General features: G+C 39.2%; 1 protein-coding gene across 2 annotated transcripts in view; it reads right to left on the reverse strand.

The window, feature by feature from the left end:
- Positions 1-12,692, reverse strand: part of LOC123764102 (carboxylesterase 4A) — a 53,465-nt gene that overhangs the window by 18,264 nt on the left and 22,509 nt on the right. For both annotated transcript variants that reach the window (XM_069330183.1, XM_069330184.1), the window contains exons 6-9: positions 11,315-11,409; positions 10,527-10,830; positions 10,000-10,180; positions 6,762-6,901 (exon numbers count right to left, since the gene is read on the reverse strand). In XM_069330183.1, the coding sequence (XP_069186284.1) occupies positions 6,762-6,901; positions 10,000-10,180; positions 10,527-10,830; positions 11,315-11,409 (720 nt within the window). The remainder of the gene's footprint in view (positions 1-6,761; positions 6,902-9,999; positions 10,181-10,526; positions 10,831-11,314; positions 11,410-12,692) is intronic.

Raw genomic sequence — 12,692 nt, forward strand, 5'->3', positions numbered from 1 at the left:
TATTCAACAACATATGTTTACAAAAAAGACTGCTACCAAAATATACTAATATATATATATATATATATATATATATATGTCGTACCTAGTAGCCAGAACGCACTTCTCAGCCTACTATGCAAGGCCCGATTTGCCTAATAAGCCAAGTTTTCCTGAATTAATATATTTTCTCTATTTTTTTTCTTATGAAATGATAAAGCAACCCATTTCATTATGTATGAAGTCAATTTTTTTTTATTGGAGTTCAAATTAACGTAGATATATGACCGAACCTAACCAAACCTACCTGACCTAACCTAACCTATCTTTATAGGTTAGGTTCGGTTAGGTAGCCGAAAAAACGTAGGTTAGGTTAGGTTAGGTTGGTTAGGTAGTCGAAAAAACATTAATTCATGAAAACTTGGCTTATTATGCAAATCGGGCCTTGCATAGTAGGCTGAGAAGTGCGTTCTGGCTACTAGGTACGACATATATATATATATATATATATATATATATATATATATATATATATATATATATGTCGTACCTAGTAGCCAGAATGCACTTCTCAGCCTACTATGCAAGGCCCGATTTGCCTAATAAGCCAAGTTTTCCTGAATTAATATATTTTTTCGAATTTTTTTCTTATGAAATGATAAAGCTACCCATTTCATTATGTATGAGGTCAATTTTTTTTATTGGAGTTAAAATTAACGTAGATATATGACCGAACCTAACCAACCCTACCTAACCTAACCTAACCTATCTCTATCGGTTAAGTTAGGTTAGGTAGCAGAAAAAGTTAGGTTAGGTTAGGTTAGGTAGGTTAGGTAGTCGAAAAAACATTAATTCATGAAAACTTGGCTTATTAGGCAAATTACACACACATATATATATATATATGTGTGTATATATATATATATATATATATATATATATATATATATATATATATATATATATATATATATATATAAATATGTATATATTATATATATTATATATATATATATATATATATATATATATATATATATATATATATATATATATATATATATTATAATATATATATATGTATTATATATATATATATAAATATATATATATATATATATATATATATATATATATATATATATATATATTGTATATGTTGTACCTAGTAGCCAGAACGCAGTTCTTGGCCTACTATGCAAGGCCAGATTTGCCTAATAAGCCAAATTTTTCAGAATTTCAATATTTTTATCATTTTTTTTTAAGAAATGATAAAGCTATTTATTTCATTATGTTTGAGCAAATTTTTTTAATGAGTTAAAACTAACGTAGATATATGACCGAACCTAACCAACCCTACCTAACCTAACCTATCTTAACCTAACTTAACCTAACAAAAAACTATAGCTTTAGCTATATTTTAGCAAACTATAGCTAAATTTAGTTTTTGTTTATAACGCTAAACTATAATATAGTTTAATATTGCTAATATGTGCAACAGATGGCGCTGTTTTAGAAAAAACGCATGTTTTTACCTATCAGAGGGGTGGCATCTATATAGTAGGTACATAAAAAGACGCGCCTATTCGAATGCAACGTTGAGTCAAAATTTCAAAGCAATCGGTAAAGAGGTTACGAAGTGGTTTCCCTCACATGAAAAACAGTTTTTCAGAAAAAGCATGTTTTTTTTTACCGTCACAAACATAAAATCTTTATAGTATGTATATAAGAGTCCCGCTCGGATGCGAATGGAGCGTTATGTGAAAATTTCAAAGCAATCGCTGAAGAATTTTCGGAGATTAGCGATTTTGAACAAACGAACACTTCCATTTGCTCAATCATGCTGTCCCACTGTTTCTTGTGAGATAACCGAGTTCTTATTCAGTTCAAGGCATCTCACCTTAACACCAGGCACCACTGCCTTTACCACTTAACACCACTGCCTTTCTCAATAATCCCTCTTATGCGGAACATTATCAAACTCATTATTGTTCTCACTAATAATTGTCTATTTCATGGACAAAAGTGTTTTGGGGAGGCACGGCAAGTCAACAGTTTTTCCTTCTCGTAAAATTCTTACACGGTTGCGTCATCATATATACTAACCTCCTCCTTCTCCTTCTCCTCTTCCTCTATCCCCCCTCCTCATATCATTTCCTCTCGCTGAGAGAATGTAAATTGGGTAATAATACACCTCTCGCGCTCCAGCTGCCATCTATTCTTGTGATTTGTCATTATTAAGGTTGACGTCTCTTAAATTCTTTGTTAAGAGTAGGTAAATTGCTAGAAAATCTTTCAAGTTCTTAGGACAGTTTTTCCTATAGGTACGCATAGTACGCTTTTCTCTGGCGTAGATCCACTTCGGTAATATTTTGCTTTTACTGTTATCTTGGCATTTCGTAACTGCCTTGGCTCATCTTATTTTTTTATTGGTATTTTTACTAACATCTTGGGAATTTTATCATGGCATTTTTGCTGACATCTTTGCTTATATTGCAGCGAACAACATCTCTTTACGTATGCTGGTAAATGACATTACATGGATTTACTACTCATAAAACTCCTCCACTGTCCTCTCCCTGCCCGAGCTCTTCCTCCACAGTTCAAGGAATCTTCTCTCAGATATAACATTCATGCAATTTTTTGTAATATGAGAAAATGTCAGATTCCGGAGCTGTTTAACGGATAAGAAACCCGAGTACTTATGCTTGACTCGCGCGCCAGTTCCCCAGAGCGACTCAAACACACGAATAACTGGGCTCTCAGGATATTAAATTTTGGCAGACACTCAGCCGTACGCAATCGGTATGTGACCTCTAAAGGGATAGTTTATATATTATCCAAATAAAATATGAAATGGAATGAAAAGTGGAACAAATGGGGCAAAAAATTTAGATACAAAGTAGACATTTGTATGGTTTTAACCTCTACGCTCTGTCGAAGCAAAATAATGTGTTACCTTTCTTGTCAGTAGACGACGTCTTACTGTCATAATCTGCTCGTTAAGAAATAATTTGATCTTCATTATTATCTTAGACCATCTAGTTAAAACATACAGTTATTATCATAAGGTTCTAGAAGGCTAGGACTAGTTCATGTGGTCCTGGTCAAATTCTATAGAGCGAAGTCAAATTATCGTGGGACAGATCAGGTTCTTCAAGGCCAGATCAAGTTATAAAGGGCCAAGTCCAGCTCTGGGTGGTTAGATGAAGCTCTTGAAGACAAGGTCAAATTATAGAGAGTGAGGTCAATTTCTAAAGGAACGCGACAAGTTCTATTCGGTAAGATAAAGTTACTGAGGGCCAAGTCAATTTCTAGAGGTGTCATATCAAGTTCTAGAGGGAGAGGTTAAGCAATAGAGGGCACAGTTTAAGATTCTTAAGTGCAAAGTAGAATTCAAAAGGACTAGGATAAGTTCTGGAGTGAAAGGCAAAGTTTTGCTGGATCGGTCCATGATCCTAGAGAGGCAGGTCAGCTTTTCAAAACAAGCAATATAGTGCAGAAGAACGTATGAACCCCGGAACGTTTTATAACACAGGCCCTGAGTGGTAATGTTGAGCTCAGTGTGTCTTAGCACACGACCTGAGCTGTAATGTTAAGTTCAGGGTGTCCTAGCACAGGCCCTGAGTGCTAATATTGAGCTCAGTGTGTCCTAGCACACGACCTGAGCTGTAATGTTAAGTTCAGGGTGTCCTAGCACAGGCCCTGAGCGGTAATGTTGAGCTCAGTGTGTCTTAGCACACGACCTGAGCTGTAATGTTAAGTTCAGGGTGTCCTAGCACAGGCCCTGAGTGGTAATATTGAGCTCAGTGTGTCTTAGCACAGGACATGAGCGATAATGTTGAGCTCGACGTGTCAGTAGCACAGGATCGAGGTGGTGATACTGAACTCAGTGAGTCATAACACAGAACCCGAGAGATAATACTGAATTCAGAGTGTCATAGCACAGGCCCTGGACGGTGATACAGAGCTTGGTGTCACAACATATGACCTAAGCGATGGTACTTAACATAGGGTTTGAGCATGTCGTACAGCCCACAACGACTTACCCAGTCGTTATGATACGCAAAAAAGTAAGGAATTAAAGGAAGACAAGTCAGTTATCAAACATTAACAATATTCCCCAAAACGAGTCAAAACAATATGTCACAATAGCAGTTTAACTCTCCACAAAGAATGAAGCACTAAGCACGACAATAAACGCTTGAACACAGCCCAGCAAACACGCAAAGTAAGCACAACATTGGCTCACATACAACGTGTTGTGTGAGAGCAACAAAAAAACATCGTTGTGGTTGGGTTGTATGTTTGTTGGGAGCTGCACTAAGCGGTCGTATAGCTGTTTGTCACCCAGACTGCTGTCTGTTAAAGAAGGATATTTTATGTATATTGTGAAGGATGTCAACATGACGGTGTTGGGGGAACTGTTCTTTTTTATAAGCGCGTCTAATTCTCCGCTCGACCATCTATCACCAACTATCACCTTCCCGCAATTTACCCTTCACTTTCCCCTCTTTCATGAACACCCTGACCATCATTCTTGTGTGTCTTGTACGCTCTTGTTCCTCTGCTGCCATATGTTGTCCTTGTTCACCACCAAGTATTTCTTATATTCTGCCTATCAGCACGTAGTTTCCTCATACATGTATATATATATATATATACATACATATATATATATATATATATATATATATATATATATATATATATATATATATATATATATATATATATATATATATATATATATATATATATATATATATATGACAATGTCAGACCACGGAGGAAAATGAAACAGGAAATTTCCTGTTTCATTTTCCTCCGTGGTCTGACATTGTCACATTCTTAATCACGTGTTTATTTTCGTGATATACACACACACACATATATATATATATATATACATATATATATATATATATATATATATATATATATATATATATATATATATATATATGTTTATATGTATATATGTATATATATATATATATATATATATATATATATATATATATATATATATATATATATATATATATCCAAATATCAGTCTGTTTCAATTTCAGCTTTATAATTGACTATAGAAATGGCGCTGTGCTTCATCGGAACTCAGGTTTTCGTCATGTTATTATGTAATCAACTGTAATCCTAACTATTTAAAATTCAGTCAAATCCCAATCACATCAGACTCAATCTTCTGGCAATTAATACTCTGAACCGGTGCAATCCCGAATCCTTGTGTATCCAAAATATTTCTAGAATTTGTTCCATCAATCTCCACCTCATGAACAATACAGCCAATCCGTTCTCACACCTGCTTATAGTCAATATCTTGCTTATGAATAAGTGCATAAGTGACTATAAGCAATAAGTCATATATGTGCTGTTTTGTGTGAGAGCAGGTTGCTACAGCACCTCGTTCTAGCCATTACTCTAACTCCAATAACCATTTATAAAACCAAAATTTCGAATTATCGTTGTTAGCCACGTTGAACTATGACACTCGTCATGTTTGGTCGACGATGACTTCTTCCGTGACTTCGAAATCCAATCTCGTAGCGACACGCACTGACGCATAAAATATCGACATTCGTGAGAGTGCTGAGTCTTTTGGGACTCCTCTTTCCGGTGAAAATATGTTTCTCCATAGAATACGGGTCAATGAAATTAGCTTATGTTGTATAATACACTTCGTCACATTCATAGTTTCTGTCTTCCAAAATTTGAGGGCAACGATGTGTTTCTTACATCTTCATTTGTTTTAATGACCGTATTCAATTAAATACTGACATTAGACACTGAATGAAAGATAAATTAAATGAACAGTTGATGTTGAACTCGACTAGAGACCAAGCTACGAGGTTCAGCTAAGACTGAGTAAATATATACAACCCTGGAAATGCAGTATGTATGACATTTTAATCGTTAACAAGAAAATGAGAGTGTGGAGAAAGAAGCTGCAAAACTATTGGCAGGTAAATAGGAGAAGAAATCACACTGTCATTCAATTTGCTGTACTCGTTGCATAAACACAAGGGGGGAGAGAGAGAGAGAGAGAGAGAGAGAGAGAGAGAGAGAGAGAGAGAGAGAGAGAGAGAGAGAGAGAGAGAGAGAGAGAGAGAGAGAGAGAGAGAGAGAGAGAGAGAGAGAGAGAGGGAGAAGGAGAGAGAGAGAGAGAGAGAGAGAGAGAGAGAGAGAGAGAGAGAGAGAGAGGAGAGAGAGAGAGAGAGAGAGAGAGAGAGAGAGAGAGAGAGAGAGAGAGAGAGAGAGAGAGAGAGAGAGAGGGAGAGGGAGAGGGAGAGGGAGAGGGAGAGAGAGAGAGAGAGAGAGAGAGAGAGAGAGAGAGAGAGAGAGAGAGAGAGAGAGAGAGAGAGGGAGAGGGAGAGAGAGAGAGAGAGAGAGAGAGAGAGAGAGAGAGAGAGAGAGAGAGAGAGAGAGAGAGAGAGGGAGAAGGAGAGAGAGAGAGAGAGAGAGAGAGAGAGAGAGAGAGAGAGAGAGAGAGAGAGAGAGAGAGAGAGAGAGAGAGAGAGAGAGAGAGAGAGAGAGAGAGATAGAGAGAGAGAGAACGTGCTTCAGGCGTCCAGAAAGGTATATAACACTGGAACACAACAGTGAGGGTCGTGTTACAACTCTTTCATCTGTTCCAACAAGAGCGCGGAGTAAGCTAAAAGTCTTCAGTCAAGTACGACAGAGCCATACGACTCTGAGGAGTGATTTGCCAGACAAGGAATTACTGAGCAATTATGCACTAGGGAGCGAGGCGGAAAACTTGCCTGGTAAGATGCTGCAGTTCGTCAGCCGTGAGGTGGAGTTTCTCGTAAGACGCCTTGACACAGTCCGGAGGTCCGCCGTAGCTGCCTCCTAAGCCTCCCAGACTCATCACAGACCCAACCCGAGGCACCGACGAGCCCTCCTGAGCGTAAGAAATAAATAGCTACATTGAAAGATAAGAAATGCAAGTCATGTGAAGAAGTGTACCATTAGGCCAGATTTAGAGACCATGCCTTCTACACCAGTCGCTCGCTGGCGAAGGCTTTCATTTGCAGAATTTTGTTCATTCAAAACGTAATATAAATTATGATACGTAAAATGAATTAAACATCTAGTTATTGTTAAATTCCTTCCATCCCGAACTATACGTTCAGAAAAATCTCTTGCAATTAAATTAAGATGCAAGGGCGCTAATTACAGGGATTGAAGCCTTAAGCAATAGTCAAGACAATATGCAATCGAATATATATATATATATATATATATATATATATATATATATATATATATATATATATATATATATATATATATATATATATATATATATATATATATATATATATATATTGGTGTATACTGGCAGCAGGTTTTTTTTCAAACATGTTTCATTGAATATGACCGCATATTCTGTATTTATTATTTTCTGGTTTAGGGCTTCTATCCCTCTAACTATTTTCTTAGCATCAGGGCTTAATTGGAATAGGAGTTCTCCAAAACTCATTTTCGTACTTTTAAGGTGAAGAAAAGAAGTGATATTCAGAAGAATATCACTTCTATCAGAAGATAGAAGTGAAAAGAAGCGGTCATATTCAATGATATATATATATATATATATATATATATATATATATATATATATATATATATATATATATATATATATATATATATATATATATACATATATATATATATATATATATATATATATATATATATATATATATATATATATATATATATATATATATATATATATGTATATATATGTATATATTTATATATATATATATATATATCGTACCTAGTAGCCAGAATGCACTTCTTGGCCTACTATGCAAGTCCTTTTTTTGTAACACGGGGGGGGGGAGGTATTCATTCTCTACTTTGTCTCTTTGTAACTTCGTTTTCTCTGTACCCCTCTCTTTACCCGTATTCTACTTTAAATCTCCATACCAAGGGACTCCAAACCTTTACTTGAACCGACCCCACGCCACGTGGTCTTATGACGATTGACCGACTTAAGATTTTACAACCCAGTATGACGTGAAACAGACTTCTAGCAAAGCTCTAGAGTCGCCTCTGCTGCCACCACCAGACCAGTAACACTGAGCAATGATCGAGGTCTGGATCGATCATGCTACTCAATAAAACTTTTGGGCTTGATCCCCACTAGAAAGAGATGACTCAGATATCCGTAAGTGTGGAATTAATTCATAATCAAGGGAATACTGAATTACGATTCGGTGTTAGATTCGGAGCCCAACTCAACTCGGCCTCGCCGGCTACCCACGTGGTACGAACCAATTCACATAAATTACACAAAAAATGGAAATTAATAAAAAGACAATTTAATAGCTAAATGGTTTATTCAAAAACTAAACAAAATCTAAATACCTTCACTCCCTAACCTGAACACTCCCTGACTTGACCATATCGGCAATGAGTTGACCTATTCCCTATAACAAAACTCTGAGCAAACTTTACCTTTGGCGACCAGCTAGATGTTTGTGCTAAGGTCTTGGGGAGAGGTGGAGTGGACACCTATCCCGGGTTGCTCCGGATACCACACTGTCCTTCCCTGGCCCTGCTCCACACAGAAGCCAGAGCACGGTATTCTTCCGCCTTAGTTTTATCAAGTTACTAGCAAGGCCTAAGTTTTAACAACTAACCTCTGTTGCACTGAATGATCCAGATTGGTTGAATTATTTTAACTGAAGTTAATTACACAAGTATCTTAGGGAAGAACTATTCCCAATTACAAAATGACTATTTGACCTTTGAGAAATAGTGGCTATGGAAACTCTGCTGACCTGTGACCTCAGGTCGTCCAAATTGTTCCGCGCTACTGCCTCGTCCTGGCTCGTGACGTCACTGGTGGTGACTTAACTCATTCTCCTAATAATTAGAATACTCTTGATATTATAACCAGTAATATTATACAATTTGAATGGAGACTAATGTCTTCATTCATTAGTTGTGTTTGCGGGGGTTTAGCTTTGCTCTTTCGGGCCGCCTCGCAACTGTCAATCAACTGTTTACAAACTACTTTTTTTCCCCACACCACACACGCACACACCCCAGGAAGCCGCCCGTGACAGCTGACTAACTCACAGCTACCTATTTACTGCTAGGTAACAGGGGCATTTAGGGTGAAAGAAACTTTGCCCATTTGTTTCGGCCTGGTGCGGGAATCGAGCCCGCGCCACAGAATTATGAGTCCTGCGCGCTATCCACCAGGCTACCTTTGTATGTGTTTGTGTGTGTGTAAATACATAAGAGGAAATCATTTGGGGCAATGGTAATTTGAACCGGCGGTATGGTGATACCGAGACACCTGCCTTAACCCATTCATCCACGATAAGGCAAATGTCAATCTATGTGCAACTATGAACCAAATCTAACTTAACTTAGTAATTCATACCGTCAATTTAATGTTATTATTGACTGACACGAAACAATTTGGAAAGAAATATTGTACACTAATAAAAATCGCTCTACCTGTTAGGCAAACCGGGCTTTGCTTACTAGGCCAATTAGTGCGCTTTTGGTTATAAGGTACCACACATCATACTGGTGGAGGGTACGGATGCAGGAATGATCAATTGTTGGTGAGGGAAGTGGAACACAGCTGAACTATTTCTGGTGGTATATGGTGCTGCAAGGCAGAAGTCTGTTCACTTGTGTGTTTGAGAGTCTGTTCACCTTTGTGTTTGGGAGTTGGTTCACCTATATGTTTGGAATTCTGTTCACCTTTGTGTTTGGGAGTTGGTTCACCTATATGTTTGGAATTCTGTTCATCTGTGTGTATGGGAGTCTGTTCCCCTGTAAGTATGGAAGTCTGTTCACTTGTATATTTGGGAGTCTGTTCACCTGAGTGATTGTGAGTCTGTTCATCTGTGAGTTTGGGAGTTTATTCACCTATGTGTTTGGAAGTCTATTCAGCTGTGTGTTTGGGAGTCTGTTCACCTGAATGTTTGGGAGTCTGCTCACCTGTGTGATTGTGAATTTGGTTACCTGAGAGTGGTGGTGGTGTCCTTGGCAGGTAGGATGATGAGTCGGCCGCCGCCAGAAGAGCAGGAGGAATATGAGTCCATTGAGGAGCAGCAGGGAGACTCCGAGGCCCACCGTCACCAGTAAGGCGGTGGAGTAGCGAACATACTCGTTCGAGTCCGTCACCGGCATCTTGGGTGCACTACTGAAGACGCATTACATTATTAACTTTAGCATTTGACTATGATTTTCCTGCATTAATCTATCCTGTGTATCTGTTTACATTATTGATTGTTCGAGGGAATTTTCCGGGGAAAACACCAAGCTATTACAACTATATAGCACTGGGAAGGGGTCAGGATAAGGATTTGGGATAGGACGGGAGGGGGGGGGGGGAAGAATGGTGCCCAACCCCTTGGATGGTTGGGGGATTGAACGCCGACCTGTATGAAGTGTGACCGTCGCTGTACCATCCAGCCCAAGTGGTTGGAGTATTGATTGTTTGAGTGTTTGAGGATGTGTTCGAACTTTAGCTTGTGATGATAACTCACCTTGCGATTGTGGGTGAGACTGCCAGAGTAGTGGTGACCCTGGGTGTGGTGGGCTTGGGCGAGGGCGTGGCGGCCGTGGTGGTGGTGGTGACCCTCGGAGCGGCGGTGGTGGTGTTGGGATGCAGGAAGTACCAGGGGTCCGGAGGCTTGACGACGCCGTAGAAGAGGTTGGGGTCGACGCTCACCTCCCAGGAGTTGGGGTCCGGAGGGTAGGTTTTTCCTGCAGCCTCTAGCTCCGGGACCAGCCACGACCACAGTGCCAGCTGGTGGGCGCGGTACTGAGACCCAACCGTCGGTGGCACTCCTGACAGGCAACAGATATATATCAGTCACCTGTAATCCTGATTTACGATTCAACATGCACCTGTGTTTAAATAGATTATGGAAGTCTTGCAAGGTGGTAAAAGGTAGGAAAAGTGGTGAATGGTAGGGAAGGTTGTGAATGGTAGGGAAGGTTGTGAATGGTAGGGAAGGTTGTGAATAGTTGGGAAGGTTGTGAATGGTAGGGAAGGTTGTGAATGGTAGGGAAGGTTGTGAATGGTAGGGAAGGTTGTGAATGGTAGGGAAGGTTGTGAATGGTAGGGAAGGTTGTGAATAGTTGGGAAGGTTGTGAATAGTAGGGAAGGTATTGAAGATTAAAGGAGATATATATGTGGAAGATCGTCAAGGATTTATGACGACGACCGTCAGGATCGTTAAACGTTTTGACCTCAGGTACTGCCTGTTACTCACTGACCTTGAGGTACTGCTTGGTACTTACCGACCTTGAGGTACTGCCTAGTACTCACCGATCCTAAGGTACTGCCGCGTATCAGGCATGTAGCGAGGCCAAGCTACAGCTGCGAATCCCGGCGAGGGCGACTCTCTCGGCAGGTTGGGGTCTCTGGTGAAGGTAAACACGCGTCAGCGGTATTACAATACCTGGATGTAAACACACAGCTCCCATACTAGTCTGGGGGAATGCCACCATACTAGTACCCGAGCGGAAGGGTAGAAGTTACAAGAAGAGTCTACGGGAACTAAACCTCACGTCGTTGGAAGAAAGAAGAGTTAGGGGAAACATGATCACTACATACAAGATTCTCTGAGAAATTGATAAGTTATATTAAGACAATTTATTTAACACAAAGTGACACAAGTGGATTTTTACTACCCAGATGAGACACAGGGACGTTAGAAAAAACTTTTTAGCGCTAGAGTAGGTAACAAATGGAATGCACTAGGAAGTGTTGTGGTGGAGGCAGACTCCATACACAGTTTCAATTGTAGATATGATAGAGCCTAACAGGCTCAGGACTCTGTACATCGGTTAATTGAGAGATGAGAGGCGGGATCAAAGAGCCGAAGACCAACCCCCCCGCAAGCTTTACTTGGTGAGTATAATGATAATGTATAACGAGTATACTGCATGAGTATAATGATACCGTATAACACACGTACACAGGTGTGTGTGTGTTATACAGTATCGAGAAAATATTAGCAAACCTAAACCTTTCTATAACGTATTCCATTGTGAATGAGTTGTGGAAAGGTTATTTACCTATCCCTTGACTGGTTGGTACAGCGAAGGCTTCATTTATTCACAGGGTTGGCGTTCAATACCCGAAGGTCAAGGTAGTTAGGTACCTTTTCTTCACCTCAACATCATATCCAATTTCCTTCTCCTTATATCCCTTCCAAGTGCTATATAGCCCATCTGGCTTAGTGCTTTCTCCTGATAATTACCTAGCCCTTACTACTTCAGAAAGCATAGTATCCTGTTTTTTGAAAAGATAATAGCTAATCTAGAAAGATAATGGTCAGTTAGAGGAAACAATAATTCAACGGTTCCTTAACAGATAATATTATGTGTAGGACAGATCCTGACTCCCTAGGTGTAATAAAGACAGATATACAGCAAACTCAGTGTCCAAAGTACTCCAGCGGAGAAAACACCAGTAAATGTTTATGTATCTGGATAATTGATATCAGGGGTTGTGTAAATGTTGTAGGTAAGATCGCAGAGCGTGAGAGCCTCAGGGTCTAAGATTACCAAAACACTAAAGAGGGCACTTACTACATCCGTAACTCTGGCTTCAGTTATAGCGGCCGTGACTGTATATATAAACAGTTTACGAGCTGCGAAGGGCTAAGACATCGTCAATAACAATGAGGTGAGGCCGACCT

This window comes from Procambarus clarkii, chromosome 23 (genome assembly GCF_040958095.1).
Source record: "Procambarus clarkii isolate CNS0578487 chromosome 23, FALCON_Pclarkii_2.0, whole genome shotgun sequence".
In the NCBI taxonomy this organism is placed as follows: domain Eukaryota; kingdom Metazoa; phylum Arthropoda; class Malacostraca; order Decapoda; family Cambaridae; genus Procambarus; species Procambarus clarkii.